We start from the raw sequence: 14261 nt of genomic DNA on the forward strand, positions 1-14261 counted from the left end.
ACCCTGGGCTCCTACTGGGAGAAAAGGTGAGATATAAATAAATAAATACTTTCATCAGCATTCATTTCAAATCATTACGGGTTTCTGCTAGTAGTATGGTATCGTCTGCCTATCTTAAATTATTGATATTTCTCCCTCCAATTTTCACGCCTTCTTCATCTTGGTCCAATCCCGCTTTCCATATGATATCTTCAGTATATAGATTAAACAAGTAGGGTGATAAAATACACCCGTCTCACACCCTTTCCGATCGGTTTCTCCATATTCTGTCCTTATAGTAGCCTCTTATCCAGAGTATAGGCTGTGCATCAGGACAATCTGAGCATTACTGCTAAGGAGACGCTCAACAGCCTGTTTTTTTCTTTTTTGGCATGAGCACGCCACGAAGAGATCACACGCACAGCCAGCTCTTCTAAGAGTAGTCAACCGCGTTTACGCGACGGAAGGCCTAGTTTCCAGGAGGACTTGAACCCTCCCCCGTGCTTTCAAGACACTCAAGGGAAGGAAGAGGTTAAAGCCGCGGCGCGCTTTTTTCTATTTGCAGAGACTAGTCTAGAGCTCGCCTCTCCGCTGCTTACGGTGCGGCTCAGCCTGCATGCCTGCCTGTCTCCTTCGCTGCGTCTGCCTCACCAAGCCTCTTCCTCCCTGAGCAGCAGGTGGCGGCGGCGGCGGCAGCAGGCGCGAGAGAGTTAACCCGTAGCGACGGCTGTGCACTGAGGCAGCGGCTGCGGGAGAAGAGGCGGCGACAACAAGGGGGAAAGAGGGTGCAGCGGCAGCAGCAGCGCCGGGTGGCGGGTTGCTAGGGATGGAGAGCGCCAGTGTCACCCGGATGTGAGTGTCATGTTGGCCCAAACTCGAAGAGATTTGCAAGCAGCGGTGGCGGCAGAGAAGAACCGGCGGCGGTAGCCAGAACGACCCCCCTCCCCAAGTCTTTTCCTCTCGCTAGTTCGCACTACCGCTATGGGGACAGCCGGATAGCGGGCAGCTCAGCGCAGGGCAGGATCAAGACGGAGGGGGGCATCGTCGCGCACCTGGCTTGGAGCGGCGGCAGGCGGGGGGGGGAAAGGAGCGCCCGCGTCTCGGACCCCCCGCAGAAAGTGACCATGATGTCCCAACAGCAGCAGCTGCTGCTTGATGGTAAGAGCTGCTTCCCGAAGCAGCAACAAGGGCAGTACCAGGAGGAGAATGCCTTGGGATTCAACCGCCAGGGAGTTGGGGGATGTTGGGAGAGAGATTAGAGAAGGGAACCGCGGGGGTATTAAGGGCTGGGGAAGGGGAAGGGGAAGGCGAAGGGAGGGATGAGGTCAGGGGGTTATGGTAAGCTGCGGAGGCGAGCCGCCCTGGATGTGCTTGCCTTTTCCCCTACCCTCTCTCTCTCTCCCGCTTCCCCTTCCCGTGGGGGCGCGTTGCATTGATTTCGCACGTCTGCCTTTTGCCTCGAGGTTGGGCTGAGACTGGGAAGGGAGGGCGAGAAGAAGGCGACGTGACGCTTTCGACGGAGCTTTGTCCTGGCGATGACCTGGGGTGTTTGGACGTGCGGGATGGCCAAAGGGGCACGGCGGCGAGGTGAGCCTGGGCGACAGGCTGTGCTCGCCGCTCACCTTTGCCGGCAACCTCTGCCTCGGTGGCTCTCGCCCTCCACCTCCCTCCCCCCTTCCCCAAGCGTCGAGGGAGAGACGACATATGGGGCTCGTGTATGTTAATCGCCTTTGCAAACAGGCTCAGGCAGGCGCTGATGCTGCCGCCGTCGCCCTCCCCTCAGCCCCCTCTCCTTTTCTCCCGGAGCGAGCTGCGTGGAAATGATTCATCTTGCCTGAAATTGACGGGGACTTTGAAATTGTGTGCGCGCGCTTCTTGCGCGCGCCAGACTCGCACATGCGGACGTTCCCCGGTGGAACCCACTTGCTTCACTTTACAGAGGTTCCCTTTGCCAAGGAGAGGGGTTAAGTTAAGAGGTCGGCCGCCTTGTTTTCTGACATCCCATAAAAATAGAAAGAAGAGGAGATGTAGTGCAACTTGGAGGGGGAAATGATGAAACGGTTCTAGGAGAAATAATGGTCCCATGAATCTGACAATGTTCACTGTTGCATCACATGGGTAGGTGAGGCAGGAACTCTTCTCCTTGGGAAACCTAACAATGCACCCAGCTGTTGATGTGACAAGTGCAATCTGATGGGTCACCTACTTGTCACTCACACTGCTTGGTCAGTGGGAAACCATCTACATCCAGGGGTTACTTCCTCCCTACCCCCAAGGGAGCCATCTTAATCTCCCTCCCCCTCCATCTCTGTTTTGCATGTAAATCTGTGTGCACACTTGCACACAGTGCTGGAGTTGACACAAGAAGCTACAACTGGATCCTTGCAAGTGTATTATGCAAAGGAGCACAGGACACGGGTCTTGCCTCAGTAAAGGGGAAAAATGCATTTGTAGGGATTCAAGCCACATCTCTGTCTGATGAGCAGTGATCACAATGTATTACATTCATTCGCAGCCTGGGCAAAGCTTCTCTTTCTCTAATTTCCTGTGCATCCCTCCACCTTTTCGTCCACATATATCCTCAGTTTAAAGCACAATCTGAAAAGGCTCCTTTCTGCAAGTCCCCTTGGTAGTATCAAAGATCCCTTACCCCTAAGATCCCATTTAGACTGTTTCTTCCAAATAAACTTATTTACTTGTAAGCTTTAAGGGAATGCCAATCTCCTTGCCATTATTATTCTATATTCTAGGATCAAAAAGTATTTGATTTAAGAGCTAAGGCATATACAAATTTGTTCATGCATGAAAAAACATTGATAAATGGTGGATAAATAATAAGCTATGGTGGAAACTGAATGACTATGTCAAGCCAATGTGTGGCATTTGTGAAGAAGGTAAATTCCATTCTAGGGATTGTTAGGAAAAGGGATTGAAAATAAAACTGCCCATTTCATAATGCTGCTATACAAATTTATGGTGCAAATATGCATGGAACACTCTGTTTAGTTTTGGTTGCCACAGCTCAAAAAATATATTGTAGAGTTGGGAAGGGTTCAGAACTGGTTGGAGCAACTCTTCTATGAGGAAAGGTTACAACATCTGGGATGTTTTCGTTAAAAAAAAAAAGACAAGGGAGGACGTGATGAAAATGAAATGGACTGCCTTCAAGTCGATCCCGACTTATGGCGACCCTATCAATAGGGTTTTCATGGTAAGCGGTATTCAGAGGGGGTTTACCATTGCCTTCCTCTGAGGCTGAGAGACAGTGACTGGCCCAAGGTCACCCAGTGAGCTTCATGGCTGTGTAGAGATTTGAACCCTGGTCTCCCAGGTCGTAGTCCAACACTCTAACCACTATACCACACTGGTTCTCTCGGAGGACATGATAGGGGTATTTAAAATTATGCATGGAGTGGAGAAATGGGATAAGGAGACATTTTTCTGACCCTCTTATAATATGATCTGGGGTCAAATAATGAAGCTGAACTTTGAAAAATCCCAGACAGACAAAATAAAGTGCTTCTTCACACAGCATATAATTAAACTATAGAACAAGATATATTAAGAAAGATGTAGTAGTGGCCACCAACTGGGATGGCTTCAAAAGAGGATTAGGCAAATTCATGGAGGACAAGGCTATCGGTGGCAACTAGCTTTGGTGGCTGTGTGCTACCTACAGATTTGGAGGCCCTGTGCCACTGAATACAAGTTGCTGTGGAGTACAAGTGGGGAGAGTGCTGCTGTGCTCAGGTCCTGCTTGTAGGCTTCCCATAAGCATCTTATTGGCCACTGTGAGAACAGAATGTTAGGCTAGATGAGTCTTTGCTCTGATCGTACAGGACTCTTCTTACGTTCTTACCTTAACATCTACATCTTGCAAGCAATAAACAAGTCCTGCAGTGTCACATGCTGTGTTTGCTTATAACTTCATCTCTGAGCACCTGTGCTTTCCCTTGGTCTTTCAGTCCCATCTGTCTTCCTTTACAGGTTAAGAGAACACTGAGTTTATAGGGGCAATGACCACTATGGGGATCAGGATACACTAACCCCCTGCTATTCCTATCTGCTTTCATTTGGATTTCTCATTATCTACCTTACTTAATTTACAGCAGGGCTGGGCAGCCTGTGGCTCTCTAGATGGCCAGTGGTCAAGGATGATGAGAGCTGTAGTCCAGTGACACCTGGAGGACCACATATTAGCCACTCCTGGGTTAGAAGGAGTGGTTAGAAGTGACAAGCTACATATGGGTGGGATGACACTGTATGGGGAAAGTGGAGAGATTGAGGATGTAGACAGGGGTATAAGACTGGGGCCAGACAAGCACTGGGATGATAAAGAGGCAATACCTAAAGCAGCAGGAGAAAGGAGGAGGTGGCTGCTGCATATATAAGTAAACAACGAAATTGTGCATTCACCTTGACTTTGCAACAGGTTGGCGCTCTCTGAAATGAATGAATTAAATATTTAGAATGTACAAGCAGAACACAGCTGGTATAGCACAGTGGGGAGGAGAGCCTGGCTGGGAGTCCAGAGTCTGAGTTCAAATCCCCGCTCGTGTCTCCTGAGTGTCAAGGTCCAGCTAAAGATCACCCCCACAGTGAGTGGCTCAGAGTTTACTTGCCACCTGTGCAGCCGTGGGCCAGCTGCATAGTCCCAAAGAGCCCAGTTGCCCAGCTGGCAGTTGCGGACAAGGAAGGGGCTGGCTTGTGCAGCTGTGGCAAGCTGAGCAGGCCCTAGCCAGCTGGGAAGGACTAGCCTCAGAGGGAGGCAATGGTAAACCCCCTCTGAATACCACTTACCATGAAATCCCCATTCATAGGGTCGCCATAAGTCAGGATCAACTTAAAGCAGTCCTTTTCTATTTTTTTCACAAGCAGAACAGAGTCTGGTGTTCCAGTTTTACTTTTGGTTAAACATGCTCACCATAATTTAAGCTTTGCAGAAGGTTGACAGTTAAGAATTAAGACTTTAGTTTTTAAAGACATATAACTTTTTAAAAAGGTTTATTATCACTGACCCCAACATTAGTGTTGCCTCCAACTTGTAGACTCTATGCATTCAGTATATATGTGGGTCTGGGGGTGGGGAGGACTTCTGAAAAAATGCAAGCTGCCTTGATTATACACCTGCACTTGTGACTGAATAAGATCCAAATGTCAGTACCCACAATTCTGTCTGTCATGCCACCATTCTGTCACCTTCTAATTTGACCAAGAAACAGATTTCAGAATGGTTTATTCTTTGTAATATTTATTTATTTATTTTCATTATTTATTCAATTTGTATCCCACCCTTCCTCCCAGCAGGAGCCCAGGGCAGCACACAAAGCACTAAAACACTTTAAAACATCATAAAAACAGATTTTAAAATACATTAAAACAAAACAGCATTAAAAACATTTTAAAAAAACTTTAAAAAAGGGTTAAAAACATTATTAAAAAACATATTAAACAATTCTGACACAGATACAGACTGGGATAGGTCTCAACTTAAAAGGCTTGTTGAAAGAGGAAATTCTTCAAAAGGCTCCGAAAAGCAGCTTTAAGGTTAAAATCTGGACTTTAGATGGGAGAAATCAGGTTTTGTTCCTTGCTCAAAGGTGTCTCTGAGTATGGCCCTTAACTTTCTGACATATATGTCTGCCATTCATTCTAATGGGACACAATAAACTGCTGAACTTGGGACACTATTGTAGTGAGGGCAAAATCTATCTTCTGCCCCAGACACTGGGGGCTCGTATGTATGTATGTATGTATCTCTCTGTCTCTCTCTCCCGCCCTTCCTCCCACTAGGAGTCCAGGGCTTATCTAGCTTGCTAGTTGTTATCAGGTGGTCACAATTTTGGTTGCCACATTGATTACAGTTTCCTCTCCTACTGCTGCAATTATCTCTTCCCTTGTATGTGCCTTCACATTCCCAAAGGAATCTCCAAAATCTGATCTGAAGAAATGCAACATGAACAGATAAGACATACCCATCTCCCAAGCCTGAACTTACTAGAGAGGCAGTGGTGGCCTCTGAATTCATGCTGTGCTTTGAAGGCAATCTGAGTTCCTTCAAAATGTAGCACAAAGCCATAGGCAAGAAACTCCTCCTTCTAATTCCTCTGTACAAGTCAGTAGCCTCAGGAGAGGAGGCAGTTGATAGCAAACAAAAGTAATGCTAGGTAAAATGTATGGATCCATAGTTCTTATTCACTAATAGGCAAACAACCTTGCAGTTTAAGAACGTACCTATAGCCAACAGATATTTCTATCAAACTTTAAAAAGCAGGGAAATTGGGCAGTAATAGTGAATGCACCAGGGGAGCAGGATACCTCATCTCCTCTCTGAGATATAGTACTGCCCTATAAATTTGTCAAAATACAAACACAATTTGGGTTGGTGTTTCACAGTCCAATCCAGTTCTTGTGTAGCTTGGAAGAATTTGGTAATGTGTCTCTGAGCAGGTCTCCTGCTCTCCTGGTGCATTCACTATAGCTGCCCAATTCCCCTCCTTTTTAAAGTTTGATAGAAATGTCTGTGGTCTATAGGTATGTTGCCTAAGTGAATTTCTCTTATTTTTTAAGAGGTAAGAAATGGGATCCTGTGCAAGTTTGCTGAGAATGGATTGATCATTTGTATGCTTATTGAGTTCAGTGGGATTTACTCCCCTGCAATCATGCTTAAGATAGGTGAAACTGACTACAGGGGATCAGGAGGGGGAGGGAGAGAGGCGTAGGCAGGAGGGGGAAGAGGAGGGGAGGTTTGATCATTTGCATGTTTATTGAGTTCAGTGGGATTTAGCAGTCATGCTTAGGATAGGTAAACTCCCATGCAGTCATGGTTAGGATAGGAGGCCCGGAATGGGCAGTGGAGGAGGAAAAAGGGAGGAGAGGAAGAAGGGAGGAGGAAGGGAGAGGAGAGGGGAAGTAAGGGAAAAGCAGCTCTGATCATTTGCATGCTTATTTAGTTCAATGGGATTTACTCCCATGCAATCATGCTTAGCATATGTAAAACTGACCGGGGGGGAGGAGCAGGGGGAGGGGAGAGTAGAGGGAAAGAGGAAGGGGGGAGAGGGGGGCAGAAGTAAGGGGCAGGGGGGATTGGAAGGGGGGAGGGGTGAAGGAAAGGGAGGGAAGGGGCAAAAGGGAGGTGATGGGAGGGAGGAGGAGGGGAGGGCAGGTTTCATCATTTGCATGCTTTTTGAGTTCAGTGGGATTTACTCCCGTGCAATCATGCTTGAAAATGAAATGGACTGCCTTCAAGTCGATTCCAACTTATGGCGACCCCATGAATAGGATTTTCATGGTAAGCAGTATTCAGAGGTGGTTTACCATTGCCTTCCTCTGAAGCTGAGAGGCAGTGACTGGCCCAAGGTCACCCAGTGAGCTTCATGGCTGTGTGGAGATTTAAATCCTGGTCTCCCAGGTAGTAGTCCTAGGATAGGTAAAACTGACTATGGGAGGAGAGGGGAAGGAGGGGATTGGAAGGGGATGAGGGAGGGAGGGGTGAAGGAAGAGGGAGGGAGGGGTGAAGGAAGAGGGGATAGGAGGCAGGGCTGTGGAGTCGGAGTTGTGGAGTCGGAGTCGGAAGCAATTTTGGGTGGAGTCGGAGTCGGTAGAAATATACTGACTCCTGCTTCAAAATAAATTTTGATTGACAATTTAAAAAAAATATACATTCAAAATGTCAAAGAAGCTTCCCATGAAGTCAGCTGTAGTTGAGCATTTTACCATAACTCAAGATGGAAAACATTTTGTGTGTCAGTGTATGACACAGGACCCAGATGAAGACAAATGCTGTGATGCCAAGATCAGCGCATATTCAGGCAGCGATAAGAATGCTCCTATGAGAGCTTCCAATTTAGAAAGAGATTTACAGCCCTTTCCAGGGCTGTGGAGTTGGAAGCAATTTTGGGTGGAGTCGGAGTCGGACAATAGAAAAATAGAGGAGTCGGAGTCGAAGGTTTGGCGTACTGACTCCACAGCCCTGATAGGAGGGAGGAGGAGGAGGGGAGGGCAGGTTGGATCACTTGCATGCTTTTTGAGTTCAGTGGGATTTACTCCTGTACAATGATGCTTAGGATAGGTGAAATTGACCTGGGGGAGGGGCAGGGAGTGGAGGAGGGCAGGAAGGGGAGGGGGAGGAAGGAAGGAAGGAAGGAGGGAGGAGAGGGAGGAGAGGAGATTGGATGGATGGGCACTGGACATAGGAAGACATTGTGAATAGCATTCTTTTTCAGGGTTATTCTACAGCAGGCACATGTAGCGTCCCACCCAAATTTATACCAAAGCTGCCCCTGGCCACATCCACACCAGACCTTTATATCCCTTTAGATAGTCATGGCTCCTCCCAAAGAATCCCGGGAAGTGTAGTTAGTGAAGGGTGCTGAGAGTTGCTAGGAGAGGCCCTGTTACCCTCACAGACCTTCAATCAGCTCGGCGGACTGTTAAACCATTCTGGCCACTGGAGCTCTCTCAGGGGAATAAGAGTCTCCTCTCAGCACCCTTCACAAACTGCACTTCCCAGGATTCTTTGGGAGAAGCCATGACTATCATAAGTGAAATAAAGGTGTGGCCTCCTGATTGGGCCAGCCCAGCAGCTGTTAGTCTGGCTTTTAGAACACTGACAGTTGGTTCTTACTGCGCGTGCCCGATATCATTGAGTTCAATGCTAAATTTCTTAAATTAAATCAGCCATGCATTTTTAAACGTTTAAACTGCAGAAGATGAAGGTCAGAGTATGGGGCAAGGTCACTAATAGGATTACAGGTACTCTTTGAACATGGCTGATTTTTAATGAATTTCAACAGATTATGAGAACTCTGACAGAAGAAAGTCTAAAAGGGGTCTGGTTTTCTCTCTCTTTTTTTACACTTTCAACTCTTGATTCTCTCTGACTGTTTTGTGTATCGCCATGAAAATTTAGAGGGTTGTCAAGCAAGCGTTTCTGAGTACAGAACTATAAGTTTTATAAGGTTTTGTTTTAAAATGAGCTTTTGAAGAGCACCAGAATGGCATGGGGGGTGTTTTCAATTTAACATTGCGGAATGAATGCAAAAAATCCATGCTTTCTATAGTATACATCTACTCTCATGGAAAAGATAATTGTCTTTTGGGGAAAGTGTGTTCAATTGTCACAGAAATAAAGCATTACTATCTTAATCAAGAAGGAATTTGTACTTATATTAGAAAACATATTTGTTTCTTTTGTCAGCAGGGATACATTCCAGTTTTTGTAGTCTGTTGAAGCAAAGTTTCAAGATATTCTTGAAGCAAAGTTTCTAGATATTCTAGATATTCTAGATATTCTAAATGACTATTCCCTAGACCAGTTGGTCATGGAACCGACCAGAGGGACGGCAACCCTGGACTTAATCCTCAGTGGGGACCGGGACCTGGTGCGAGGTGTAAGTGTTGTTGAACCGATTGGGAGCAGTGACCGATTGGGAGCAGTGACCACAGTGCTATTAAATTAAACATACATGTAACTGGCCAATTGCCAAGAAAATCCAACACGGTCACATTTGACTTCAAAAGAGGAAACTTCACAAAAATGAGGGGATTGGTAAAAAGAAAGCTGGAAAACAAAGTCCAGAGGGTCACATCACTCGAAAATGCTTGGAAGTTGTTTAAAAACACTATATTAGAAGCTCAACTGGAGTGCATACCGCAGATCAGAAAAGGTACCGCCAGGGCCAAGAAGATGCCAGCATGGTTAACGAGCAAAGTCAAGGAAGCTCTTAGAGGCAAAAAGTCTTCCTTCAGAAAATGGAAGTCTTGTCCGAATGAAGAAAATAAAAAAGAACACAAACTCTGGCAAAAGAAATGCAAGAAGACAATAAGGGATGCTAAAAAAGAATTTGAGGAGCACATTGCTAAGAACATAAAAACCAACAACAAAAAATTCTATAAATACATTCAAAGCAGGAGACCATCTAGGGAGACGATTGGACCCTTGGATGATAAGGGAGTCAAAGGTGTACTAAAGAACGATAAGGAGATTGCAGAGAAGCTAAATGAATTCTTTGCATCTGTCTTCACAGTGGAAGATATAGGGCAGATCCCTGAACCTGAACTAACATTTGCAGGAAGGGATTCTGAGGAACTGAGACAAATAGTGGTAACGAGAGAGGAAGTTCTAAGCTTAATGGACAATATAAAAACTGACAAATCATCAGGCCCAGATGGCATCCACCCGAGAGTTCTCAAAGAACTCAAATGTGAAATTGCTGATCTGCTAACTAAAATATGTAACTTGTCCCTTGGGTCCTCCTCCGTGCCTGAGGACTGGAAAGTGGCAAATGTAACGCCAATCTTCAAAAAGGGATCCAGAGGGGATCCCGGAAATTATAGGCCAGTTAGCTTAACTTCTGTCCCTGGAAAACTGGTAGAAAGTATTATTAAAGCTAGATTAACTAAGCACATAGAAGAACAAGCCTTGCTGAAGCAGAGCCAGCATGGCTTCTGCAAGGGAAAGTCCTGTCTCAGTAACCTATTAGAATTCTTTGAGAGTGTCAACAAGCATATAGATAGAGGTGATCCAGTGGACATAGTGTACTTAGACTTTCAAAAAGCGTTTGACAAGGTACCTCACCAAAGGCTTCTGAGGAAGCTTAGCAGTCATGGAATAAGAGGAGAGGTCCTCTTGTGGATAAGGAATTGGTTAAGAAGCAGAAAGCAGAGAGTAGGAATAAACGGACAGTTCTCCCAATGGAGGGCTGTAGAAAGTGGAGTCCCTCAAGGATCGGTATTGGGACCTGTACTTTTCAACTTGTTCATTAATGACCTAGAATTGGGAGTGAGCAGTGAAGTGGCCAAGTTTGCTGACGACACTAAATTGTTCAGGGTTGTTAAAACAAAAAGGGATTGCGAAGAGCTCCAAAAAGACCTCTCCCGACTGAGTGAATGGGCGGAAAAATGGCAAATGCAATTCAATATAAACAAGTGTAAAATTATGCATATTGGAGCAAAAAATCTGAATTTCACATATACGCTCATGGGGTCTGAACTGGCGGTGACCAACCAGGAGAGAGACCTCGGGGTTGTAGTGGACAGCACGATGAAAATGTCGACCCAGTGTGCAGCAGCTGTGAAAAAGGCAAATTCCATGCTAGCAATAATTAGGAAAGGTATTGAAAATAAAACAGCCGATATCATAATGTCGTTGTATAAATCTATGGTGCGGCCGCATTTGGAATACTGTGTACAGTTCTGGTCGCCTCATCTCAAAAAGGATATTCTAGAGTTGGAAAAGGTTCAGAAGAGGGCAACCAGAATGATCAAGGGGATGGAGCGACTCCCTTATGAGGAAAGGTTGCAGCATTTGGGGCTTTTTAGTTTAGAGAAAAGGCGGGTCAGAGGAGACATGATAGAAGTGTATAAAATTATGCATGGCATTGAGAAAGTGGATAGAGAAAAGTTCTTCTCCCTCTCTCATAATACTAGAACTCGTGGACATTCAAAGAAGCTGAATGTTGGAAGATTCAGGACAGACAAAAGGAAGTACTTCTTTACTCAGCGCATAGTTAAACTATGGAATTTGCTCCCACAAGATGCAGTAATGGCCACCAGCTTGGATGGCTTTAAAAGAAGATTAGACAAATTTATGGAGGACAGGGCTATCAATGGCTACTAGCCATGATGGCTGTGCTCTGCCACCCTAGTCAGAGGCAGCATGCTTCTGAAAACCAGTTGCCGGAAGCCTCAGGAGGGGAGAGTGTTCTTTCACTCGGGTCCTGCTTGTGGGCTTCCCCCAGGCACCTGGTTGGCCACTGTGAGAACAGGATGCTGGACTAGATGGGCCACTGGCCTGATCCAGCAGGCTCTTCTTATGTTCTTATGTTCTTATGTTCAAAGTCTGTTGAAATGACTTTACATGTTTTGGATTAAAAGAATAGCTGATGTCTGCTGTTTCGTTCACAGCAAGTGAAGACAGTATTACCAAACAATCAAAGGGAATAAGTTTTATTAACAAGAAACTGAACTTTTTTGCCAATTATAAAATTGGCTTGATTGATTTGAATACAGCTTCTTTAATATATCTTGAGGATTCACGATGTGTTAACTTCATGAAGTGGCAAGACATATGCTAATGTTTGTAATGGTGATTCCTACGCCTTTTAATCATGGTAGGAAGCATCTGCTGACTTTTTTTTTTAAAAGAATGCTTCAAAATAAAATGAAATTTAGTGTTTCACAAGTAGTTTAATATGACTGGGTTATTTAAAACCAGGTTAATGCATTTTCTCCCTTTTTCACAGAAGTAAGCTATGCAAATAGCACCAAAATTCCTCTTCCTGGTGACGGACCAACTCTCCAGTCGAACTGCTCAGCACCATCCAGGCAAACTGTACTATCTTGGCAAGCTGCAATTGAAGCTGCTAGACAAGCCAAGGCTGCCCAAAGCATGAGCACCACCCCAACTGAACCTGTAGGATCTCTGTCCCAAAGAAAACGCCAGCAATATGCCAAGAGCAAAAAACAGGGTAATACATCCAACAGTCGGTCAGCCCGTGCCCTTTTCTGTTTATCCCTCAATAACCCAATCCGAAGAGCCTGCATTAGTATAGTAGAATGGAAGTATCCTTTTGATGGAATTTTGTTTTTACCATCTGTTCTCTGAATACTCCAAAGTGTGTCAAAGACATCATGGACTTGGGCTCAAGCTATACATTACACAGAATTCTGTAGTTGTTTTCCTAGGTTGTTTTTTTAAAAAAAGCTAATTAGATTGGGCAGAGAAAAGTTGCTTAATCCTTTCTCCTTTTTCAATTCAAAATCAGTCTCCCCAAGTCACTTTTTTTCATTTGAGGTTATGGTGGCAAAATTTTCTCTTTAGATTTTGGATAATATATGCTTATTTCTCTATGAAATCACTAGGGTTGCCAGGTTCAAGGCCTGAGACTGATCCTGTATCTTTAGGAAAAGAGAAAGTCAGCCAAGTGCAGGTGTTCTTGCAACCCTGTAATGGGAAAAACCACAAGGTGGAATTCTCCCTTCCCCCTGCACAACTTTTAAAGATACAGAAGACCTCTTGGTTGCCAGGCCGCCTCCAAGAGGTCTTTTGTATCTTTAAAAGTTGTGGAGGGGGAAGGGAGAATTCCACCTTGTGGTTTTTCCCATTACAGGGTTGCAAGAACACCTGCACTTGGTTGACTTTCTCTTCTAAAAATACAGGATCAGTCTCAGGCCTTGAACCTGGCAACCCTAGAATCACTCTTGTCATCTCTTTCTCCTAGAGTGATTGCACATATGACAGTGAAGGCATACAAGTATGCTTTAAAGTCTAAACACATGCTGTGATGCAGCTATAGCCAAATATAATTTGCATTATATTTCCAACGTCCAATACAGTCAGTGAGAATTGAGAGTTGATTGGCTCTTGCAGATCACTCCTGTATGTAGTAAGTGTGTGTGTGTGTGTGTGTGAGCTCACTCTTAGGTCAGTGTGATGAGGACTACATCATTCATTTGTTCCATGGTGATTTACATACGCGATCATTTGGTGAATCTGTAGATGAAGCAAATAGAAATTAAGGGGGAAAGCATTTAGATAAATTAGGGGCCCTTAATGCCTGTTTCACCTTGGGATAATTGACCATGCCCTTATGGTCCTTCCTTATATCAAATATTCAGGAGTGGTGAAGCTTTCGTGTTCATCGCACGCATGCAGAGATCCCAAAGCGATCCTAAGTGACTATAATGATTTCAGTAAAGAAAAGAAAAGCAAACTACATGAGACTAAAGTCAAGCCTATTCCTACTTTGACAGACTATGGAACTTGCAAGTAGTAGATATAAACACTGAACATTATTTCTATGGGTCAAGACACCAAGATGTAATTTTTACAGTGGCAAAATCGTAACCTTTTAGAATTAAAATAATTAACGTTCATTTCAGTTAGGAGGAAATACAACTTAAATAGCTACTGCATGGAGAATATAGTGGCTAATGCTCAAGAAGTCTGTTTTTTACTCCTATGAGTTGGGCCTGAAAAATAGGTTTAAATTTTGCTTGAAACAGCACAGAGGCCTCAAATTTAGCTTTTACAAAGATTTCATTTAGTGATGTATATCAGAGTGAATAAAACATGCGGCCCTCCAGGCCTGTCCATTTGGCCCTTGGGACATTTGCTGGTTGGAGCGTGTCCTTGAACTCTGATAAATGCTGCTTGGTTGCCTAGATGGAGGACTCATATGTCAGTTTGTATAGAAACTAGCCAAGTGTTCAAAGGTAAAATTTGCATTCATTGCTTTATCTTCTTTTGTCCCTGGTCCTGCCTGTTACTGGGGGCATGT

General features: G+C 44.9%; 1 protein-coding gene across 1 annotated transcript in view; it reads left to right on the plus strand.

Moving 5' to 3' along the window:
• The first annotated feature begins 785 nt into the window (after window positions 1–785).
• CACNA1D (calcium voltage-gated channel subunit alpha1 D) overlaps window positions 786–14261 on the plus strand; it is a 316751-nt gene continuing 303275 nt past the window's right edge. The window contains exons 1-2 of the mRNA XM_061618220.1: window positions 786–1137; window positions 12225–12543. Coding sequence (XP_061474204.1) covers window positions 1104–1137; window positions 12225–12543 — 353 coding nt within the window. The 5' untranslated portion in view covers window positions 786–1103. The remainder of the gene's footprint in view (window positions 1138–12224; window positions 12544–14261) is intronic.

This window comes from Rhineura floridana, chromosome 3 (assembly GCF_030035675.1).
Source record: "Rhineura floridana isolate rRhiFlo1 chromosome 3, rRhiFlo1.hap2, whole genome shotgun sequence".
NCBI classification, from domain to species: Eukaryota; Metazoa; Chordata; class Lepidosauria; order Squamata; family Rhineuridae; genus Rhineura; species Rhineura floridana.